At 34.1% G+C, this 24,838-nt stretch overlaps 3 protein-coding genes across 4 annotated transcripts; 2 read left to right on the top strand and 1 right to left on the bottom strand.

Annotated features, from left to right (window-relative positions):
* Nucleotides 1-43: 43 nt before the first annotated feature.
* On the bottom strand, nucleotides 44-2,364 carry LOC103569266 (transmembrane protein 43 homolog). Its single transcript, XM_008546484.2, has 4 exons — nucleotides 2,215-2,364; nucleotides 1,328-1,516; nucleotides 525-1,264; nucleotides 44-466 (listed from the first exon to the last, which is right to left on the bottom strand). The coding sequence occupies exons 1-4, from the start codon at nucleotides 2,227-2,229 to the stop codon at nucleotides 193-195; spliced, it is 1,218 nt and encodes a 405-aa protein (XP_008544706.1). The 5' UTR covers nucleotides 2,230-2,364; the 3' UTR covers nucleotides 44-192.
* Nucleotides 2,365-2,445: 81 nt separating this feature from the next.
* On the top strand, nucleotides 2,446-12,715 carry LOC103569265 (ribosomal oxygenase 1). 2 transcript variants are annotated; one of them, XM_008546482.3, is made up of 4 exons: nucleotides 2,446-2,552; nucleotides 2,702-4,396; nucleotides 4,470-4,537; nucleotides 12,351-12,715. In XM_008546482.3, exons 2-4 carry the CDS (start codon nucleotides 2,702-2,704, stop codon nucleotides 12,433-12,435), a joined length of 1,848 nt encoding a protein of 615 aa, XP_008544704.1. In that variant the 5' UTR covers nucleotides 2,446-2,552; the 3' UTR covers nucleotides 12,436-12,715. The 2 variants fall into 2 exon arrangements, with proteins under 2 accessions (XP_008544704.1, XP_008544705.1); XM_008546483.3 differs by lacking the exon at nucleotides 12,351-12,715 and adding an exon at nucleotides 6,977-6,995.
* A 2,623-nt stretch (nucleotides 12,716-15,338) lies between these two features.
* Nucleotides 15,339-23,004, top strand: LOC103569264 (homeobox protein unc-42). Its single transcript, XM_008546481.1, has 6 exons — nucleotides 15,339-15,641; nucleotides 17,186-17,313; nucleotides 17,573-17,680; nucleotides 21,589-21,771; nucleotides 22,337-22,436; nucleotides 22,898-23,004. Exons 1-6 carry the CDS (start codon nucleotides 15,422-15,424, stop codon nucleotides 23,002-23,004), a joined length of 846 nt encoding a protein of 281 aa, XP_008544703.1. The 5' UTR covers nucleotides 15,339-15,421.
* Nucleotides 23,005-24,838: the final 1,834 nt, after the last annotated feature.

Genomic DNA, 24,838 nt, shown 5'->3' with positions numbered 1-24,838 from the left:
TTATTTTGTTTCATTATATTCAAATTTACTTAAACCCATGATTGCCCTATTTTATTTCCAATTTAAAAAGTATTTAATTTAATTGTATTAAAAAGTTTATTTATTTACAAATTTTTAGATTAATTAAAATTAAATAAATAAATAAAAATAATTAGTACTAGAGTTAAAAAAAAAAAAAATTGACTAGATTTTTCAAATTCTTCTGTAATCTTCACGCTGTTGAGTAGGAAAAAAATACGAGTACAAAAATGGAAGTACTGCCGCAAATGCAAGGCACAAAGCTACAATCGGACGATACCACATCCAAGCAAATCCGATGATCAGAAGACTTATCGACATTGACACAGATATCGTCAACGAGTCAACGGCAATTATTCCACATAGAAATGATGAATTTTGTATCAATATACGGAGAATATTTGCTAGACATGTAGCTGATGCGAATAAAATCAACCACCCGAGAGCTCTGAAACGGTTTATAAAAATAAGCTATGATGTAAAAAAATATAAAGTTCATTAAGTACCTAATCATCCACGTGCGCCAATAATTATGAACATGCTCCAGATGAAACATTCTGTCGACAGTAATCTGGTGTTTCCTCTGCAGTAAAATTTCATCACCTTGTGATGTAACAAAAGGAACAATAGTCCCATCAATCAATTTACCAACGACCGTATAAACTTCTCCAGCTTTTCCGGCGTAGGACAGCAATATCCTGATGTCCCCGACCCGGGGATTCCATAAATCCGCGCTGTGATAATAAAGACCCGCGTGCATTTTTATATCACTCCTTTCAGGTCGCTGGTCGCTGGTTACCTCAATGAAGTCTGTAAACTTTTTCTTCAACTCCAGACCCAGCAAAACGGACCCGATTTTCACTTGGTTCGCAATCTGCACTTGGCTTTTTATCGGGACCTGCTTAGGATTCTCGTGGCCAGTTCGGATGTAAAACTGATCCGAGTCAACAAGTTTATCTTTCCACTCAGTGGTATAGTAATAGTTCTTGTCCTCTTGAATTTCTCCAGCGTACACTCGGTCTTCTTCAATCTCGATCCACTGATAAACTTGTACTCGTCTTTTTAATTTAACGCTTTCAATAATCACTCCATAGTCTGGTTCAGTCAGAGGTTCGTCGATCCAAAGTGGTCCTGAGATGTGGACAAGTCGGCCTTCGTATTCCGTTGGGATTGTCCATAAATCATCAATTATTCCTACTTGTTCCAGTGCTTCATTCAAAGATTGTGCTACTGATGCTGCTCTCCCCTAAATAATTTATTTAATATCACTAATTGATGATGACAATAAATAAATAAAAAAATTTATTACCTCATTCCAAAATAGCAAAGAAGTACCAACTGCACATAAAATGCAACCAATAATAGCAGTCAACCATGATTTCTTTAATTGTTCAATTATTGTTGGAGATAAATGTCTCAAATTATTATTTATTTGAGGATTCGCATTATTTTCAACAGCAACTGGATCCCTCTGGATTCTCCGCTCAGTAACATTTGCCTTAAATAAAAAAAATAATTATTTAAATGATAGGAAAATAAAAGTCACAATCTGACATGATGCTGAAAGCAGCATGTGAATGTAGCAAATACGAGACAAATTTTAAATTACATATAAATGAATTAAACAATTAAAAATATAAAAAATGCGCATACTGATTTTCAAATTCTATACATGCGAATTTTTTTAAATTTCATTCCTTTAATTAATTCAATTATTTATTTAATATTTATAAGTCGTCTCATGTCTGCTACATTCACATTCATATAAATTATTATGATACTGAAATTAGCTGACGTCTAATAATTAATAGATTTTTATGAGTGTGAATGTAACTGACAAGTGGGAATTTTTTAAATTTTTAAATAAATAAATAAAATGTCCGTAGAATAAAAATTAATAAATGAGTATTTAGATCAATGAAGAATCAGTACGTGCATTTTTTCGTTTCATTATTTCGATTCACTTATTTATTTATTAGAATTTATAAAATGTCTCATGTCTGCTACATTCACTTATAAATTTTTTTAAAACCAATAAATTATAAAAAAAAAAAATTGCAGCTATGGTTTTTTTAATTTTCTACATGTGCATATTTTTATTTTTTTTTTTATTTGAGTCATCGACAAAAAAAACCCGAAAATTGCTAATTGTCTAACTTCAGGATCATTAAATTATTAAATAACAATTTTACTTACATTATTTCTATGCATTTTGTAAATAATAATAAACTATTTCAAAAACATTTTAATTTATTTATTTAATTTTTTTTATACATAATGCATAATAATTAAGTATAAATATCTAAAAATATCTAAAGAATTAGAAATGACAATGACCGACCATAAGAGAGCAGCATCAGTCTTTTGTTTACACTTTTAGCCGGTTTCCAAGTGTACACAACATCATCATCCAATAGAATCCCTGTATTTTTATTTGAAAATTACAGCCGAGTCTGAGTTCAGGGACTTGATAGAAATCGTGCCAGTTCTTTTAGTTTTGTGTTTTTATTTATCCAGTTTGTTAAGCACGTCAGGTAATTTGTTTATTTATCACTGAAATGTCCAATCAAATACTTTATTTATCACAATTATTACTAATACTGAGACTAATTTGTCGAAATTGATAACACTTATTTTTATCACCAGTCTAACCTGCAATAAATATATAACCTCTGTATTTCAGATGTCGAGTCCTGGAGAACGTGTTTCGGCTTTTGCGATGTACTCGCAGTCGCAGAAGCGCAAAAGTTTAGAAGCTGAAGGGTCAAAGAAATTTAAAAAAATGTCCAAGTTACCCGATCAGCTGGACAAAATAAATGGGGAGTCTTTTTGTTCATCTGCATCGGATGATGAGGTTGATGTTGAGCCGGTTGATGCTGGTGCTAAAATAAAAGTCAGCAAGAAGACATTGAAGACTGATAAGTCTGCTAGTAAACGAGTCACTGCATTGTCCAAGAAAGTAAAAACGAAAAAGTTGCTGATCAAGGGAAAAAAATTGTTGAAAAATGACAAGCAGAGTGTGAAAAGTTTCAAGGGTGAACCTGCAGCAAGTGCTGAAGCTGATGAAGAACAGGAACAGAATACGAATTCAATAAATCCTATAAAAGAAACTCAAACGTTATTTGAATGGTTGATTCATCCGCTGTCACTTGATGAGTTTTTTAAAATAAACTGGGAGAAAGCTCCGCTGCATATTCAGAGAGGCAAAAAAAATTACTACAAGATTTTGCTGTCGACTCCGTTGATTGATGAGGTCTTGCGTAAATTCAATGTCCTGTTTACTAAAAATCTTGACATAACTTCGTACTCCAGCGGACAGAGAGAGACTCACAATCCTCCGGGTCGTGCATTACCCAGTGTTGTATGGGATTATTATTCAAATGGGTGTTCAATAAGAATGTTGAACCCCCAGACATTCATTCCAAAGATCCATACGTTGAACTCAACGTTACAGGAATTTTTCGGATGCTTCGTCGGCGCTAATTTTTATTTAACTCCACCAGGAAGTCAAGGGTTCGCGCCGCATTATGACGACATTGAGGCTTTCATTCTGCAAATTGAGGGGAAGAAACGCTGGCGCCTGTACAAGCCCCGCAATGAAGAAGAACATCTTCCTAGATACTCGTCGGAAAATTTCAACCAGGAAGAGATCGGCAGGCCGATACTTGATGTGATATTGAATGCTGGTGATATTTTGTATTTTCCGCGCGGTACGATTCATCAAGGCGAAACTCTTGATGAGAGCCATAGTCTCCATTTGACTCTGAGTGTTTATCAGAAGAACTGCTGGGCTGATTTTATTGAAAAACTTGTTCCCGCGGCGCTAAACAGCGCGATTTCACAAAACTCGCAGCTCAGAGAAGGACTACCACTAGGTTATTTAAATAACATTGGGTTGGTTCATAAAGTAAACGGTAGCAAGTCCAAGGATAATGAGTTCCGCAGAAAATTTGTTGAGACTACCAAAGATCTGCTGCACAAAGTTATAGACATGATCGACGTCGACGCCGCCGCGGACCAAATGGCTAAGGGACACATCCACGACTGCTTGCCTCCGGTTCTGGCGCCTGTAGAACAAGAGTGCTCGGCTTTGAAGGACGGCGAAGTGATGGTCGAGGAGGGAAGGATTGAAAATAGGGTTGAAATCGAACCTGACACGATGATCAGACTCACCAGAGCTCACTGCGCAAGATTAGTCGAGGAAGACAACTCTTTCAAGCTGTATTACTCCTCCGAAAACTCAAAAGAGTATCACGAGTACGAGCCGCAGTTTCTGGAAGTAGAGGAAAATTTAGTACCGGCCATTAAAAAAATTATTTTGATGTACCCTGAGTTTATTAAAGTCGATGACCTGCCTATAGACGGCGAAGACAACAAGGTATTGTATTAATTTTTTAAACATTTTTTGCTGTAACTGAAAATAAATATTTTTTATCGTGATTTCTTTGCAGGTTCAAGTTGCTAGAGACCTTTGGGAAAAATGTATTGTTTTAACTGACCGACCACTTCCGATAATTGAGTAAGATTACAATAAAATATTATATGTATATATATCAAGAAGCAATAGGAGTTATAAAAAATATAATATTACATTTTAAAAAATTTTTGATTATTTAAATTAAGGGAGTCATTTTTTCCCCAGAAAATCTCCTCCAGTTCTTATACTCGGTCATTTTTTTCTTCTGTCCTCACTTCAAATGTTTTCCTGTCCAGGTTCGAATTCCAGACCCTAAAGTAAATTTTCCCGCTTAACGACTTCACCGAGCGCAGGATTGAAACTCAGTTTAAAAATATAATATAATTTATTTAAAATTTTATAAATTATTAACAAAATAACTTTATTTCGAGTTCAAAGCATCCAGTGTAGTTATTTTTTCGGTATTATTTTTTTTTTCTTTCGCTAAAACGTATTCAATGTAACCGATGTACCCGTCGTTGTCTAAATCGTCTTCTTCCAACACTCGGTCTACCATTTTAATAATCATAGGGATTTGGTCCTCCAGGCTGTAATCATCAACTTCATTATCGTCTTCGTCGTTGTGATACGTGTGCTGAAGAGCGTGAAGTATCTCCAGTCCATCGAGTTTCGTGTTATTGTCTTTGTCATGCATCCTAATAAAAAAAAAACCAAATAAATGAATGAATGAATAGAAAATATATTTATTAATTATCAATAAAAATTAACTCACTTGAAGAAGTAAAACTCAATTTCTTCATCGGTCATCGTGTCCAAAGACAAGCCCGCATAGTCCGTACCCATGTCTTCGACTAAATGCCTGGTAATTAAATAAAAAAAAATAATTATCCGTCAAACTGCCAATGCAAGAGATAAAAAAAATAATTACGATGTGTCGTGGAGCAACTGGGAGTCTTGAGTCAACTTAACATCAGCCTGCGGGGTGTAATGATGATGGGAGACAGAGCTTTTCGGATGATGAGGGCCCCGGAAACCCGCAGACGATTGCAAATACATTGCGACAATTAATATCGGTATCATTTCAAGGCTGAAAATAAATAATTATTCTATTAAAAGTACAAATATAAATAATAACAATGAGATAAAATTTAACCTGCTGGTACGCTCGACACGGGAGCACTCGAAATAAAGGGGGTTAGAGGAAATACTGTAGACATGTAGATGTATAACATCAAAACGCCCCCCTGGCCATCGACAGATGGGACTTTGGGGGGCCTACGGTAATTATTATGCGATTACCCACAAGCCCATTGATTTAGATTGGTGACAGCCGGGGGTCTGATATACGCCATATATATATATATATAAGTATATGTGTAATTGGTACAAGTTTTTTCATACTTATTGCAGATATTTTACACCTGCGATTTTATAAATTTCAAAGAAAATAGAATATCGGGTAATAAATAAATAAATAAATAAATAAAAATGATAAATAAAGTAGGTGTCGGAGTAAAGTAGTGTAGGTGATGACAGGATTGGGATAGGGTACTTAGGAATCAATTTTACAAGCTTAGCGAGCGTCAGTGGACCGGGAATGCATATGTTGAGTATGTTCCCCAAGGACCTGTCTTCTCTTTCTGGTTCACTTTCTCTTTCTCTTGCTGTTGCTGTTGCTCCCAGTGAGCGGTGGTGCTATCACACATATATCCACACTGATGCACTGCAAGTGGACCCCTGTGGTACAACTAGCACCCCGTAGTACAGGCGAACTCGCGAAATACGAGTGAGATCTATCCACCCTTATTCAACAACTTGGGAGTGTCGAAATCCATAAATAATTTATATCATTTGGTTCATTCAACTTACAGGGAGATTGACAGAGTAAGTACAAGAGAATAGAAAAAAACGCTACATGTTCGTGTTCGAGGGGACCGAGTCCGAGTGTTCTCTTACAGAGTTTTCAACCTGCCAGACAAAGAGTTGCTTGATAGTCTATCAAATGACCAGGCTGCAGACCAGACCGACTACTGAAGGCTGCTCAGTACCTAATTTGACTTTTTACTCAAAAAAAAAAAAATATTTAAACATGTGAACTTGTGCGGAGATTTTTTGTAGCTCGGGTCAGTCATCAAACGGATTATTTAAAAGCCATTCCAGCGATATTGTATTTTTAAATAATTTTTTCAGTAGATAAACAGATTCAGCTTGTTGGATATAGTAGCGGTAATACGATACTATGATTGTAGATGCATTTTAAATAACCCGGCGGCGCTTGATCTCATCCCCGTGACTATCGTCCTTCCATCGGCGCTCTTTTACTCTTCTGCTCGGGACGTTTTTAAATTTTTTTATCCCTTCATTCCATCTAGCTCCATCCAAACCACACTCGCCATGTATATATATATATATATATATATATATATATATGCCCAACTTATTTAGCTCTTTGCTTCGCATCATACATATTTTATTAACTATTTTTAAACATTTAGCATCAATATTCTATTACAAAGATTTACAGTTTTTTATTTTTTCCAGATAAAATTTAAAATTTTAAAGAAAATTGATAATTACCTGATGTTAAATAGCTTTTGAAATTTTTTCTCTGGTCATCTGATGATACTGATACTGATGCTGGTCCTGGAACTGCTACTGGCGCTAGCGCTGATGCTGATGTTGATGTTGATAAAAAAAAATTTGTTATATATACTGGTGTGTATTTTTTTGACACAATATCGTCCCCGGGGTTACCTATGTGGATATGTTTACCCGGCTATTTTCTACAATACTCGTTGACTCGCACGCGCGAGCGATTATCGACGTTTTTACTTCTGGGACCTGCGTGAATGTGATCCTGCGCGCAAAATCCAACTAGCGCGGGTGTTTGTTTCATTTTTTGGATTTGAGATTTTTACTTTGCACTCTATCACTAAATATCCTCTATAATTTTTTTAAAAAATCTATTAGGCAGATTAAAATTAAATTTTTTTTTTAGAAACCAATCGCTCAAAAAAAAAATTCTTGCAGAAAAAAATTTAAAGAGCTTGCAACTTTTGTCTTTTAAAAAATTCATGACCGTTAGAGTAAAAAAAAAATTGTAATTATTAGATTGAGTAGTTGATACCTCTTCAGGCTTGATAGATCGATAGATCGATTGTAAAGGAAGAAAAGCTCAAGGGATGGATTTGAGGAAATAAAAAAAGTTACAAGTTGAGAATATGGTGGGTAACTTTTGAGTGGTAATCGAGAGCAAGGGTAGATGAGATAGATGATGATATATATAAGTATACTGATAGCAAGTAGAAAAGAGGAGACCGAGAGAGGATGAGGAGCAAGAGGGAGTATATAACTCTCCGGTTGTCATGGAAACCAGCGTAGCCTAAAGCTATGCTTTTATTGATTCCAAGCCGCAAACAATGTACAGGAGTGTGGATGTTTCGCCCTGTTCTCTTGACATCTATATTTGTATTTACTCCGTTTCATCTTCTGTCTTGTTGCCATATTTTTATTATATTTAGCTATTATTATTTCGCGTTACTCTTTATTTATTTCCACCGCGGCGCTCTCATTGCAGCACAAATGTTCGCCAAACAACGTTATTATTATTATTTTTATATATAATTTATAAAAAGTTTTGCGGAGAAGGGACGGTTTAATTACAAAGGCAGTACAATGGATGGTATCGAGTATTTCGGAGTCATCGAGCCGAGTACCTGAATCAATCATTAAATTTTCCATGTGACTGATACGTGTAAGAACACCCACTGCGTTTCTCGTTTAGATTTTTGCCACCCACTGACAGTTCTACCACATTGACTTTATATATTTTTATTATTAAGACTGCTAATAATTTTTTGATTATTTTCCGAATAATAAAATATAAAAAAAAAAATATTTGAAAAAATTGCACCTATAGTTTTTTTAATTTTCTAAATGTGCATATTTTTAGTTTTTTTTTTTTCAGTTGATTTGTTTAAAAAAAAATTTTTTTTTTAAATTCTCATTTACTTTAACTGAGGAATTTTTAAATTGGAGTAAATTTATAGTTAATTAAATATTTATAATTTTTACTCCATTTTTTTTTTTAATATAAAGAAGTTTTACTCTGAGGAATTAATTTTTTTTATGAAGAAAAAAAAATGCGTATTGAAAATTTTGACGCATGAAAATTGCCCAGAGGGATGCGCCACCCAGTGATCGATGTTTTGTCCGATCGGACTTTATCAAACTTGTTCAATATATTCATAACTTGTGTGATAGTTTTATTTGTCATGCATGCCCACATCTATATAAATCTATAATATAATTTTTATTTATTAAAAAAATAATAAACTCGGGTCGAGAAAATTGAGGAAATGAAAAAGTTCTCCGGATGATTAGCTCCAATATCCTGAAAGAATTTTTATTTTCATTTTATTTGATATTTTTTTAGAAAAAGATCTTATCAATTTTGCTGATATATTCTTTAAGGAGTTTTGCTGAAGGCATCGGACCATATATTTATTTTTCCGCGTTGGTGAACGCGATATCCCCGGACAGTAGACAGCAGAGATACCTGAGACCTGAGACACTAAAATCTTTCTTTCCTTTTATTTATCCTCCTCACTGATCGAATGGGAATTTATTTATCGGTACAAAATGGCAGTAGGCAGGAATAAAATAAAAAATATATAACTTAATATTTTTTTTCATCGATCGAATTTTTTTGCAGCAAGATCGGCAAAGATTAAAAAAACCTCGGCTTCTCTTCCGGTATTTTTTTTTTACAACCGACTAAGTGCTAAATTATTTTTAAAATATTTTACTAACCGCGTTATCGTTCAAAGCTGAAACCAGTGCAGTCTATACTAGACTCTTATCACGACGTATCCCAAAACAAGGGGAGAGATTTTTTAAGGGAGGTAGTAATTAAAAAAAAATTAGGGACTAAAGTCACCCGATGGTTTGTCAAGAATAAAATATACCACTGGTGGTTTTTCCCAAAGTCGTCGCGCTCCCAGCGGTTTTTATCCCTTTCATTACCCTCTTTATTAGCTTATTTTCGAGGTCAATTTTCGGCTGATTAATATTTAATCAATGTGACAGTAAACGTAAGTATTCATTTCGGATAAAAATAAATAATTTTTCATCTATTTTTTTTTCTCTCATATTTATTTACATTATATATGCACATACACGGTTAGGGGCTGTACTCGTGGTACCTGCGAGCTTGCGAACGAGACTTATGATGAGGTTTCAATTTGCCGGGGGGCGCCGTCAGGCTGCGTTTAACAACTTTTTAATGGGCGGAGGGAGAAAACTAGAAGAGAGTAATAGACGGAGATGGAAATAAAAGAGAGTAAGGAAGAAGAAGCTGCTAGACAGGAGTCATGTCTCCGTGAGTTTAATCTTTAACTAGACGCCATAAAAAATCATTAAATTATTTATAAACTTTTTTTTTCAATTTTTTTATAAATAAAATATCAGCGATAATTAAAAGCATTTCTACATCTGGATGAAATGTAAAAATTCATATCTGAGGTAAAAAAAAATAATTAAAAATTTATTAACTAGAAACATCGAGTTAATATCCATGTACATGTTGTGTGCGACTTGCTTCTCTATTCACAGTATTTTCGCAAAATTTTACTGGTGTCTCTCTTATCGTGCTTCGCACCAGCAAGCCCACTATCAACACAACTATATTCCAACTACACAACACACCCACACATACATGACATCATCATAGTCTAGGTTCGTACCTCGGCTTGATATATATCTATATATCTATATATCTATATATATATATATATATAGGATCCTCAACTCCTCGTTCGCTCAACCGGGTGGTTCGCCCTCTCCACCTTCCTCTGGTTCCCCTGGCCCCCATCTAACCTAGCGAGCATCCGCGTTCTAGAGCTCTCGCAGCTCTCGTAATTGCATTTGACGTCGCTACGTTTTTGTTTCAGAGCAGTACGTGACGCTTCCGCCCCGTGAGTAGTGTAGTACTTTCGTACTTTCTCTTATACTCTCTTTATCTCTCTTTCCCAGCATCCTGGTCCTTCTTTTCTTCCGAGAGCTTTTACCAAGCTCTCTTAGTTTTACGGCTACGAGAGTCTCTCCTCGAGATAAGAGAAATAAAACAACTTGCTTGACAAAATACAACACCGTCCGTTATAACAATTCTGACTTTTTTTAAAATCATTTACTGCATTTTCTCCAGGAGATATTTTTTATGTCAATAGATGCCCGTTTTTTCCTAATTACCATCGCTGTTAATTTTGCAAAAATTTGTTATGGTTTTTTTTTTTTTTTCTAAATAATAGGCTAAATGTTGTAGATAAAATGATAAAGTAGACGTTATTATATCGAATTATTGTGACAATAATAATCTACTGTCGACACGTGTTGGCCAATTGATTTTACGGCACGTGTCTTCAATAAAACCGCACTTGTCGAAACATCAACTCTATCATCAATTTTTATATATAATTTCTAATATAAAAATTTATTTATTTATTTTTAACTTCATCTTACCAACAATTATTATTATTTTAATTTTTTCGTTGATTCAAAATATATATATTTGTTTTTATCGATATTTGATGATTGTTATTGTAATTAAAGGCATTTGAAAATTAGTTTATTGGTAATTTTTCACTATTTACATGTACAGAATTTTCAGACCAATTTTTTAAAGTATGAACAATTTAAATTCAAATTAAATTTTTTAATTAACATAATTATTTTTTCACTTATTACTTTTAACATTTAATTAGTAATCTAATTTATTATCATTATAATTTTTTTAATTGCAAGTAAAAAAAAACCTCAAATTTTGGTATCCGAAAGTAATTCAAAAATAAAAGTATTATTTGATGATTTAAAAAAAATTTGTAAAAATACATTTGCCTTTTTATTTGTTAATTTATTTAACCCTAATCCGGTGTCGCTGTTTTAAGCACTGGTGAACGTTGAACATAGGTCATTAACGGCCGCCGCTTATTCAACTATGTTACTCTAAGGAAAAATCTCAATAAATTCGTAGGTTTTCTTTGGACCTATGCGATAGAGTTGTTGCCAGCCCGGAAAATCCCTTTGTCAATAAACATTTTTATCAAAATTCGGAGGCATGTAGGCTGTACAGTAGAATATTTGGACACAAACGACTTATGTTCAACCAATTAGGGTTAATAATCAGTATCCAATTAAATCATTATCTAAATTTATATAAATTTCTAAAGCAAATTATAGATGGTTTATTTATAAAATATTTGTACTAGATACAAAATTTTGAGAAAAAATTGACCAATTTTAAATAAAATTTAGGTCTAGCCATTTGAATTTTTCAATAAAATCTACACTTATTATCATCAATAGCATTGCTGGCGATCTCAATTTAAATTAACGCGGTTACTGAGCACATTATATATATTCGAATGAACATGCCACTGAGTAAAAATAAAAAACGATTATTATTTATATTGTAAAAAACCCAAAATCGATTACAGATAAAGATCAATAAAGCAATATAGAAGTAGATGATAAAAGTTGGATTGGTTTTGCATCCTTGGATAGTCGTACGCAGATCAAAGCTGCTCGTAAATTTCGACGAACTCTACATCGATACATATGTATACATATACATGTATATACATTTCCATATATATAGAACCCAGGGGTTTATTTGGGAACATGTGTGTCGGAGAGAGACATTAGCAGAGTACAGAGGTATAGAGTTCACCCAATGGACTCGGTATTTTCGACGGCGGGGGTGCCATATCGGTGGGGCGTGGTCCAAATCTGTCACATTCGCCACACGAGTTTATGCTTTTCACATATTCAACAGAGATACTTATTCAATCCATTGTGTTTTTCACTTTTTTTTACTTTATGTTTAACACACTTTACAAATAAATTTATTGTATTTTAGGTTCAAGTCGACGGTTTCATCAACAAGTCAAGACAGACAGGACCACTCATGTCATTACTGTATACATATATGTATAAAGGATTGAGCTGCAATATGTACACTGGTTTATCCCGATACTTTCATCTAATCTACTAATCTACCCTCCTTCCATATCTTTTACAATCTTGATTCTATACATTAATAAACCTACACGGGTATTTATTTATTGATATTTTTATACTTTTACGTCATCAAGTCACGGAAGATGACGATGACGATAAAGATTCAAGATTATAGATTTCACTTTTTGAAGTATTGCTACTACGGTGATAGAATTGTACGTGTGTGTTTATTATAAATAAAATCAAGTGTACGGAATGAGATATCACGTCTCGTTATAAAGTCAAACTGTAAGTCAATGTTTTAAATTGACTTTGCAACCACTATTTCCTAGATACCATAACATCTTTGAAATAATGTTTCACAAATTGTTACACTGATTTCATATATGTAATATATTAGGATATATATTTTTTTCATTAGACTAAAAGTTGCAAAATTTCAATTAAAATATAGGAAAATTTAATTTAAGGATATTTTTGAGATCGTTTGAAAATACAAATATATAATACGCGGGAAATTTGAAAATTTTTGAACGACAGAAATTCGTATTTTAAAATTAAATTTTCAAATAATTTATTTTTCTGTGATAAAATTTGAAAAAATTTTATTTTTTGAATTTTTCAAAATTATTAATTACTTTGAGAAATTTTTTAATTTTGCTGATATTTAAATTCTTATAATAAGTAAAAATAAAAAATTATGAGATTTAAAAAAAAAATTGTTTTTTTTGGGTCACCTTCATAAATAATAATAATAATAATGGTTGGAAATTTTATAAAAAAAAGTATACAATAAAACCTCAATCGTACACTTTTGGTTTTACAATTGGCCCGGTTTTTATTCTATCCAGTACATTGTCCAGCAAATTACAGTCAGAGAAATACGCGTGTCAGTGGGCGTTCTGTTTTTACTAAATTTCAATGGAGACAAATTACTCTTATTGCTTATTTAATACAATTGACACGAGGCTTGTTTTTATTCATCAACACTATTTTTTTATTTTTATTTTATATAAGAACAAGAATTTTATTTTGACTTTTTATAGTCGCAGTTATAGTCGTAGGGGAGTAAGTGACAAAGTTTACCAAGAACAAAGAGTATGCAGAAGTGCGGTCTGATCTATAGTAGTCTTTTACTACTAGTTACTTTCAAAAGTTAGAATTTACACGGTTACTACCACTAGCACATAATAACGAGTGACCTGGGATGACAACTAGCGTCTCGGTTTTTTTACACGACAGAAAATTAACAAAAAAAAAAAAAAAAAAAAAAAAAAAACATCTGAGTCTATCGAATGCATGATAAAGAAAATAAGAAAAGTGAGTGAAAAAAATATACTTAATTTTTTTTTCTATTGAGCTTTTTCTTGTTGGTCGTTGAAAAAACTGGTAGATCATTCTGAGAGAGTACGATGAAGAAAAAAAAGAAAGTGGGCAAAAAAAGGCATAAGAGTACCTAAAGCAGAAAAAGTAAATAAATAAAAAAAAATAAAAAACAAAAAAAAAAAAAAATAAAAAAAAATAATAAAAATAAAAATAAAATAAAAAAATAGTTGGAAAAAAAAAGGAATGAAATGGCAAGACAAAAAAATGAGACAGGGCCAGAGAGAGGGTGGGCAAGAGAAGAAAATCGCTCGCAGGCTATTTTCCAGAGGAATTTTCATTGGACGACCGCCATATTGAATGCTGGGATAAAGCAGTGGTTGTTCGCGACGTTCTATTGGACATTACCATGACAACGGTTGGCACAGAGCAACCAGTGAGGCTGAGCAACCGTACTCGGCACTTGTACTAGAGGGTGGATTGACGCTCGCTCGTACACGTCCAGGGGTCGGTACGCCGCTCCCACCCCCGTGCTCTGGACGCGCATCCCCCGAATCTTGTGCTGGGATAACTACATTTCGCGGACAGAATCCCACAAGAACTCACGGCGAACGGTGCCCCCATCAACCATCGGCTAAAATTATTTTTCGTGTCTCGAAACTCGCGCTCCGGTTCCCCGATCCGACGCATCCGCTACCGAATATATAAACATATATATTTACATTTAACTCACACGCAATGCTTTGTTCTGCGACCCGCTGTCCGTGCCGCGCTCTATCAACACGATCATCCTAGTACAGTGCAACTCATAAATTAAAATTCAATTGATTAATAACGTAACATCCCTTAAACTCCCGCCAATTATTTTGGCAATATTTGAATTTTCAAGGACGGCAATTCCTTCCCCTCTTTCGCTCCTTACCCTCTGACCGACTGAGGCGCCGTCTAAATTAAATAATAGTTTGTAATAAAATTTGAATTTACAATTTAATCAGACCTTCCTGGTCACAAGAGCACTCTGAAGACGAGACTCGGTGAGATACGCCGCTGTTTAACCCAAGGGATTACGTATAACGTCGCTCTTAAATTGTTTATCATATTTGTGGAGACTGATACCTCTGTATGTTGTAACAAATGGATAATAGTAACGACAATTATTGTAAAGTGAATTTTATTGTGTGATGAACATTTAAGTGCAGACAATATTTGTGAGGATTTATTTTGTGAGAATTGACATGCACGGAGGCGATTAAATTTTTATTTCATGACCGGATTGCTGTTTAATGCAAGTGGAGACCAGAGACTGCAGTACTAGAGTACTAGTTTTAGTTGTGTGGATTTATTTAACTACAAGCATGTCCTGGTAATAAAAAGTCGTAGCCAACCGAGTGTTTGAAAAGGTAGTAAAGATTACCTGAGACCTCTCAGCAAGGTCACCCCGGCATCATCCTGGCTAACGACTTATCTGGTGGGAACGGTGGCCCAGGCGGCGGTGTTGGTTCCGTCGGTGGTACCTCCGTAGGCGGCGGATCTCTGCCGACCACCGCGCTGAGTCTGGATCACCAGCAATTCAACATATTCCCGGCAATATTCAGTCGCCAGCTAAACTTTTCAGCTGCCGCGGCGAACTGCAGTCAAAACAAACTTATGGACGAGCTGAGGCCGAACCTCGGGTTGCTTGGAGTCGGGCTCGTTGAAAACGACGCCTTCCATTTGAACCACAACCAGGAGAAACGTAAGTGCAGCAGTGCGAGCTCGAACGAACAAGACTTTGGACTTTACGGGGTCCACCAGGGTTTGGAAGCCAGTCCGCCAACGCCAGCAGCAACTCCCGGGAGGAATAGCGTCGGCAATGCCACTAGTGTTGGTGAGACAATACATTTATTGATGCTATTACTAGTCTTAGTACTGCTAACTGCTACTACTACTACTATTATTGTTAATGATAATAATTAGTTTTTGTAGTAACATCAAAGGGTAGTTTCACATATATATTAGTTTGGTATTATATTTATTAAAATGCACAACGCCTACTCGAGATGATGGGTAAATTTTCCGGTTGTTGAGTTGCCAAGTGACGGAAGTCTTGTTGCGGCAACACGGGGGGTGTCAACTCTCGTGTGGACAATAGGCTCGCGAGACCGACATATGGTTCTACCTGTTGTCGGGCTATTATTGTTCGCTGATGGCTCTCTCTTAAAACTAGGGCTGGTGAGCATGGGGGACTTTTTTTTTGCTAATACGCACTCACAGTACATCATTATTATATACTGTTACCATCCGTCTATTATTGTCATCAATCTCATTGTCACACTTACAAGTCATTTCAAAAGTACATACTATTCAGAGCAAGTAAACTTTTTATCAATCAGTCAAATCAAATATTTATGTTTCTCTAGCATCCAAGTGCTTACAAATAGATGAAATCCTTGGACACTATTGCGGTTTTATTAGCTGCTTTTCTATCTGCTGTCTAGATTCTTCTGATGATTTAGGATCCAGGCGACTCCAGATGTCGGGAATAGTCATTAGAAATAAGTGATTATTAGTAGGATTAAGTAGTTGGTGGAATTATTATGGATTTATGTCGATAGTTGTGATGACGGATGTTATAAAGATGACAGATGGTCTTGTTGGCAGCCCGAGGCGAGCTACGGTGTCGAGTATCATTCACCCCATCGAGTAAAATCGCACTTAACATACCATCTACATACATTTATATACAGAATACTGTTATTATTATCATCATTATCATCATCATCAGCATAGTTATCATTGTCATTAGCACGTAAGCCCGTAAAGTAGTCCCCGAGCGGACAAGTCAGGATATAAAATCAGGTGGCGAAATAAGATTGATGGGGTTAAAATGTATGCAGGTGAACTTGACCGAGTTTCTGCTGGAGAATGTTTGAATGGGGTAAACGGGGGCAAGGCGCGTAAAGTGGACAGCATTCATCCTCGAACATTGAATCAGCATGTAACATGATTAGGTCATTAACGCCCTAACCAAGTTAGAGTACAGTGCGAGGGACTTGCTTGGCTGCTGGCTCGGCACCTCTATCCCTCTCACTCACTCTTTATCGCCTCTTCCTCTTACTCTGCGCCATCAACCTGATGTCATGCAGATTTCCCAGTCTGTGTAGTTTCGTTCCTTCCAAGTGTCTGATGGTCAGCCATCCAAACACTTTATTAATAATGCGTTTAAAAACTTTTTCATTTGCGATCCAGCTTCTGCTTGCCGACGCGCGTCCTTGATATTTATTCAATTAAATATATATTTATATTTATATTTAACAGAGTCGCGGGCGAGTTTGCTAAAGATAGAGATAAATAAAATAGTAAACATGATGATGATAATATTAATAATAATATTAATAAAATGTGGTTGTTGAGGTTACGCGGTGTTTGCAGGTGCTGAGGGTGCTTTCAAAAAATTGAAACCCGAGCCCTGTGCCTCGAGTCCGCACATCGGCCACACACCGACCACAGCAAGCTGTCCTACGCCCGCTAGAAGACGACACAGGACAACATTCACCCAGGTATCATTATTGTTCATTATCATTATGATAGTAATACCAACCTCTATTTTTTTTTTTTTTTTATTGAAATGGTAATGAGCATGTAAATGAGACTACGTAATAAATTAACAGTAAATTTTATTGTACATTGCTTGTTCCTGATTACACGATTAACATGTACGTGATGCAGACAGAGTTAGATCTATGTGTGTACCTATATGAATATATATATATGGTTAAAGCGACGTGCCTTCAAATACGGTTTCCAATTGTTTCGCAGGAGCAGCTGGCGGAATTGGAATCGGCGTTCGCGAAATCCCATTATCCGGACATATACTGCAGAGAGGAATTAGCGAGGAGCACGAAATTGAACGAGGCTAGAATTCAGGTGAGTAGAGTATCCAACTATCATATAACATTCCATTTATCCCTCATCATTTCTCATATATATATATATATGTATATTTTATTTCAATTTATTATGGAATTAAATTATTATTTTTAATTCAAACAAACCATGAAAATTATTATTATTATTTCTGATACTATTGTTATTATTATTGTAATTAATAGTTTAAATAAAATTGTTTTGTGAATAAAAAAAAAATAGAGTGACACGCATTAAAGTCACTAGGGAAGTCTTTGAAGTAATCGATAGACATAAAAATTTTTAGTTTGAATTCTAAACTCCGTTGACACTGACTGCAATGTGCTCTTTGTCCCTCTGTCTTGCTCTGTCTCGCGAGCGCACATTGTGACTCATTCCGCGTAATTGAATCAAAGACGCGAGCGTGCAGGGGCGCTTGAATTGAATTACCAGCGCAAATGTCGATTCAAGATATATCTCGGCTTTATTCCGCTGCAACCGACCCTCTTTCTTTATCCAAAAATAAAACATCTGATGACTGACGAGACACTTTTTTATCAGACTCTCTTTTCCTCCGTTTTTCTAATGCACCGCAAATGTAATGTTGATGTTTTTGGATTTTAAAAAATATGTAACGCGCTTGGGAAAGCCTATGAAATAATTGAGTTGGGTAAAGAGTAGAATGAGTTTAAGGGCAAGAGATAAAATATTTAACAAAAAAGTGAATGGGAAATGTGAAGTGTGTTCTCAAAGAGAAATGGGTATTCAAAATAATTTAATGGTCGGTGCAGGTTGTAGAGCATGCCGCGTTACTCGGCTATAGCCTCTGATGCTGGTAGTAGTAATACGCGGATGAGAAATTGACAAAACTCCGTCGACGAGGCGGTTGGAGGTACATATTAAAACAGTTGACGCAACGTTCCCGCTTTTGATATATAATGCACGGGTGTTGTTTGCGTTAAAAGCCCGAGAACCGCCGTGACTTAACCCTGTTAAACTGCGATGCCAAGTAAAACGCGGTTTGCTTTTACTGATGCACCCACTACTGCCTATATAAGTTATGCACAAAGCATCACTTCCGCACTTCGTCGAGCTATTTCCTATATATTATCATTATTATTATTATTATTATATTGTTATTATCCATCCGCCATCCTTTTCACATTCGTGTGTTGACATTTTTTAATTTTTTCCCTTTAAAACTTTTCGCTAATTGATGGGCAGGCGTGTGAACTATAAGTTTTTTAAACTGGAAAAAGTTACCGCGCATTTTGCTTGAGTAAAATTTTTCAATTTAGTTTTATAGCTCAATTTTATCGATTGTATGCTGGTTATTGAATTATCAGTGATTTTATTTTTTTAAAATTCTATTTTGAATTTTATCAGATTTGCAAAGTACTTACATGTGTATTTAATGTAGCTTAAGAATTTTGGAAGCAATATTTGATTATTTTCAAATAAAGGCAATTACACAGACAAAAAAAATCTGAAGAGTTAAAGATGGGAAAAGTTCAGAGTTTATTTCAAATCTGAGGTCGCTCAATTATTTTGAGTTTTTTAATTTAAAGAAAAAATGAGTTCTTTTTTAGCAGAGTAATTTTATTTTGATAAAAACTCCGACCTGGCGTCTAGTTTATTAAATTTTACTATTCTTCAGTCATTAAAACTGCGAATTTTTTACTCGTAATTTATTCCGCGCACTTTTATTTTATAAAGAAAAGCTTCTCGGAGTAAAGTGCAGTTCAATGGGAGTATAAATATAAAATAATCTCCGCATTTACTCTGAGTATGATCCTCGCTTACTCCAAAAATTTCCTGCAGTCTATGAGAAAAAAATAAAAACGTTGACAAATTTGAAATAAAAAAAAAAAAAAATGATTTTCAATAAAAACATTTATTCGATCCTCGAGTATGATCCGAACACGTATCCGTTGGTAAATTAACTTCATTGTTTCATATTTCCGTTGAACGTAGCGATAAAAAAAAATTAAACACGACGAAAAAAATAGATATTGTAAAAAAAAGTTTCCGGTCGTGCCCTAAAAGGTGAAAGTAAAGCACAGAAATAATATCGCGAATATATTATTGAGATTAATTGAATAATGTCTGAATTGTGTCATTGAATCAAAGGTATAAAAATAAAAGGTAAGAGAAAATCGAGATTGAGAGCGCGAAAGATTGGCAAGTTCAAATGATAACTCGACTAATTTGATATCATTGCGGGGACTACCGGATCTCTACTTTTTTTTTTTTCTTCAAACTTTTTTACCTCGTCATAATGAGATTTCTTGTGCGGTGATTCTAAAATTATTCACTCACCGTAGCCAAGTATTTTTTATTTTTTTTTTTAATTTAAATATTTTTGTTTAGTTAAAGCTGCACTTAACAACATTATTCTCATAAATTATTGAATTATTCTCTTTCATAAAATAAATTTATTATTATAATTTATATATTAAACATGTTATTCTCTAAAGCTGGTAATCGATACTCGACAATGGTTAGATTGTACTGTGATCGATGTCGATACATGAACATCACAGTAAAAATCTTGATTTTTACTCTCAGCAGCAGTACATTTATTCTCGATTGGATTATTCTCCGAGGGTGGGATATCTCCGCGATAAATGTGTGCGAGTCGAGGATTTAAAAAGAAGCCGAGGGAAACTGGAAAAGAATCTTGAGACTTGAGACAGAGATCTCCCGCTTATTTCGCTCTCGAGGCCGAGACATTTCAGAGATCTATCTAGGGTGGATAAAATTTGATTTAAAATGGCGGCTCAGATATAATGGCAGCCTCCGGTACATCATCGCCTACCCTTGACTCTCATCTCAATTTTACCATCCACTCCACTCTTATACACAGCCGGCCTAAGGCTATTTTATTTATTATTATCCACCATTTTCTCTCGTTTTTCTTTTACAATTCTCTCTACACATATATTCTACAACTCACCGCCTAAATAGTAAATAAAAAATAAACTCCAAGGGGTTTTTAAATAAAAATTGTGAGAAAAATTTTTTTAAATAAAACAAAAGGTCCAAAAGCACTTTCGCGAGCTCTCGTCTAACGAAAAAAAAGAAAATAAGGAAAAGAAGTACAAGTAGTATCTTTATATATTTTATCTACTTTTTCCCTCATACTGACGAAACTCACCCTCTATCTTAAGAAGTAGTAGCAGCAGACTAGCAAGAGAGTAAAGAGAAAGAGAGTGGATACGGTTATTGAATTACCAACTCTTCTTAGCTTTTCAGTTCTTGCAGGATACGCGTCTTTCTAGAAACAGACTAACAAAAAAAGTCCCAAGTCTTAAGACATAAATTTTTTTAAAAATAAACTGATGGAAATTTTATTTATAATTTTACAAAAAAACTATCTAGTGTTTTTTTTATTTATAAATAATAGTAAAAATTTTTTGTTCAACTATTGCGCCATGTTAATAGTCGCGGGTTCGTGGAGTCGCGATTTATTCGGGGGCGCGTTTACAGTCCAGAAATGTCGATAAAACGTATCCGCCAATGGGATCTCACGGTATGACGTCACGCGTTTACTATCGTCCAATAAGCGCAGGGCAAGTAGAGCTTTTCTCTCTCACTCTCGAAACTCACCACCCGCTTGTACCCGCGGGCTTTCTTATCCGTCTCTCGTATTATATACATGTGATGGGGATGATGCTGGTGATAGTGATGGTGATGGTGATGCAGCCCGCTTTTACTGGTCCTCATTCCGCGGTGATGTTTCCCCTGGCAACCAACCTACTCTCGCCGGTCACGCTGTTTCGGATCTCCCTTGTGCCTCCGCTGTTATCTCCTCTCTATAATCCCGCGGAATTATACCATCGTAATTTTTGTGCTTCCATTAAATGCCCATTAAATAATTCCCGGTTACATGGATCACTGTTATGAAAATTTCAATTTGTTACTTGCAGGTATGGTTCCAAAATAGAAGAGCCAAGTATCGGAAACAGGAAAAACAGTTACAAAAAGCATTGGCACCTATTCCTACTTGTCAAGGCGCTATGATGAGAAATATTTATCCAGGTGCCGGCAGAGGGTATCAGCCCTATGCTCATCCGCACAATAGCATCAATGGAATAAATCGTTATCCACAGGTGAATTTAAATTAATTATTAATAATATTTCAGATTGGCGGGAAATGAGAACTTCTCAGTTGTAGAAAAAGTTTTAATTTATTGCCAACGTTTCGTCAAATATTTTCAACTTCTTCAGGGCTCAAATTAACGGCTACTCCACTCCGAACTGTCAATAATAAATATTTTTTATTTATTATTAATTATTCAATAAAGATAACAAAGAATTTAAATTCCCGTCGGCAGCTCTCTACTGCCGATAAAAATAAAAATAAAAATATTAAAATTCTTTATAGAATTATTAATCTTGAACCCGCATGGATTAAATATAATTGACGTGGTGTGGCATACACGCGGTCCATCAGTATACTCATGTAACTAAATTGCATTTGCAGGTAATTAGTAGAGCCCGCTTCGGATTACCGAAAGCCTGTCGCTTTAATTGAGCCAATAATTTGTACGACCGATACGGATGCCCGCAAAAAATTATTATTCTTTTTATCAATGTCTTTCATTTCATTTTATTTTACAAAAATAAATACTAATTATTTTAAATAATAAATAAATAAATAATGATTTATTGCAGATGGGAGCCTCATCATATCCAAGTATGCCTCAGCCTTTCTCGATGTCGCACTCAGCGTCGAATATGTCTGCGGTAACGGGAATGCGACAAGACGCGATGGGTAAAAATTTTTGAATTATTTATTTATTTAATCCCAGGTCAAAAGCAAGAGTTTAATTATTTTTTATCGGAACAAAAAATGTCGATAATCCCAGAGCGATATACTGTGAAATATTTACCGGAAATAACAGTAGAATTTTACACAACAAATCGTAGAAACAGCTTTAGAATGACATAAGATTCACTCACTCGAAGACGCTCCATTTCCTTCAGAGCGACGTCTTACATCATTTCCTGTACAAGATGGCATATCGCTTTTAAATCAAATCAAGAGTATTCGAGAATTGCTTATCGACTTGCCCTTCCTCCCGCCTCCACTTCCTCTACCCTTCTGTCTCTTTATCTTCATCTTTTTCATTATTCGCTATCCTATAAAATTAAATTATTTATTTTAATTTACATGGATTGTGGGTGTTAATTAAATATGGTAAAAATAATTGTTATTAATATTGATATTAACAGGAATGTCCGCAGAGGATGAATGGTACAACAAAAGTATCTCAGCGTTGAGAATGAATACGGCACACCATCCAAATCTGGCTGCGCCTATGCTTCAATACCAAACATAATTTACAGCGTTGGATACTCTTAATAATTAAATAATATAAATATATATATTTAAAAATAAAATAAATAAAAACCCAATTTTAAAATTTAAATACACCAATTTGTTCATCATGCTCATACTTTTCATTCATTTATTTTACTAAAATAGGTAAGAGCTTCAATTATTTACATCAAAAGAACTACAGTCATATTAAAATCAATCACTTCCACTAATTAAATAAATTATTTTTCTTAACAATTTGACGCCTAGAATTTTAGAGACTAGAAAAAATTAAAAATTGGGAGTTAATTGGGATTTCATTTAAAGAGAGTCGGTAGTTATTTTCGTCGGGCTTTTCTCTCAAATAAAAACTCCAAACGTAAAATTTAGAACGAGGCTCGATATTTTGCACAATAATCTAGCAATCTACGTTTTTGCTTTGAAAAAATGTTTATTTGTTTAAGAGAAAAAGGTGGACAAAGGTTCTATTTAGTGCGCAAGTGCAACAAGGATAATATCGTTCGTCCACGAAAGTGATAGAGAAAAAAAATCTGACCCTTCTTAAATCCGAATTGATTCCGCGTTTATTTCAAATTTTCGAGTCATGAATAAATAAAAATTAAAATCCCAATACTTGAAATTTTATACCAAGACTTTAATTAACTTATAATTATCTAAAACTAATTAAATTTTTGTAAAAAAAAAGTTTGTACTGTATTTTTACAATTTTTCGAGCACATAGATTTTCAATTAGTTACATTGTAATTGAATTTAAATGACAAAATTAAGCAAAAAATTGAATAAAAAAGTCAACAATTGGCGGCTAGTAAATAATCGAAGCTCTTATCTCAAATTAAATATTTATTTCTGAATTGCAATAAAAAAAAACAAACATAAAATAAAATAAAGTATTTAGACCGTATTGAAGGTAGAAATTTCTACATGTCCAAGAAAGTATACTATTAAAAATATAAATTAGTAATAAAATGTATATTTGTCCTACAGCCCTCTCTTTTTTTCTTCATAAAACAATTTAATTATTTTTAAGGTGCAATTATTTTCGGGATTTGTTTTTCGCGGGAATTTATTTGAATAACAAGACAAATACTAAGAGAAAGAGAGAGGCAAGGACTAAAGACTGTTTCGTTATTTATTAAAACAACGAAGCAAGTTTTAAAAAAAAACTCATTGAGTTTAAAAAATTTAAAAATAAATCGATAAATACTTTACCTGTACATATAAACATTAATATACACTACACTTATATACATATACAGCATTAGCGTATTTGGCGGGTAATTTTAAAATAAAATAAATTTAATAAAATAAAATAAAAATAGCGTATGCAATTTTTCAATGTCTTTTTAAAAATATAAGACAGTTACAATAAAAATAATAATAATCTGGTTGACGCTTTAGTTCCATGTAAGTGCAAAATTATAATAATTATTATTAATCCGATCGGGTGTTAATTAATTAATTAATTATTTTGTTTAATTTCATTTTGAATACTCGACTATTTGGGTATCAAATATAATGTGGAGTAAATAAATATATAAATAAATATATGTATATTTATTATTTGTCTTTCTGGTCAGATAGAGTACTTGCCAAATAATTATCACAATAAAATATCAATCAGCATTCTCATATTATTGTCTAAGCAATACAACAAATAACTGGTACACAAATCAATAGTAATTGCAGGGAAATTTATTCAAAATAAATTAAAAGAGCGCCAAGTTATTTTCTGTTGTTACGTTAATTAAATTTGAATACCAAGTTCCTGGATTTCGATTAATTAATTGATTAATAAATAAGTTTGTAACATATCAGACACTTGGAAAACTTAAATA

The sequence above is a fragment of the Microplitis demolitor genome, chromosome 5 (assembly GCF_026212275.2).
Source record: "Microplitis demolitor isolate Queensland-Clemson2020A chromosome 5, iyMicDemo2.1a, whole genome shotgun sequence".
Lineage (NCBI taxonomy): Eukaryota > Metazoa > Arthropoda > Insecta > Hymenoptera > Braconidae > Microplitis > Microplitis demolitor.
Note: the sequence above shows the minus strand (reverse complement) of the source record. Positions and strands in the feature narration are given on the sequence as shown.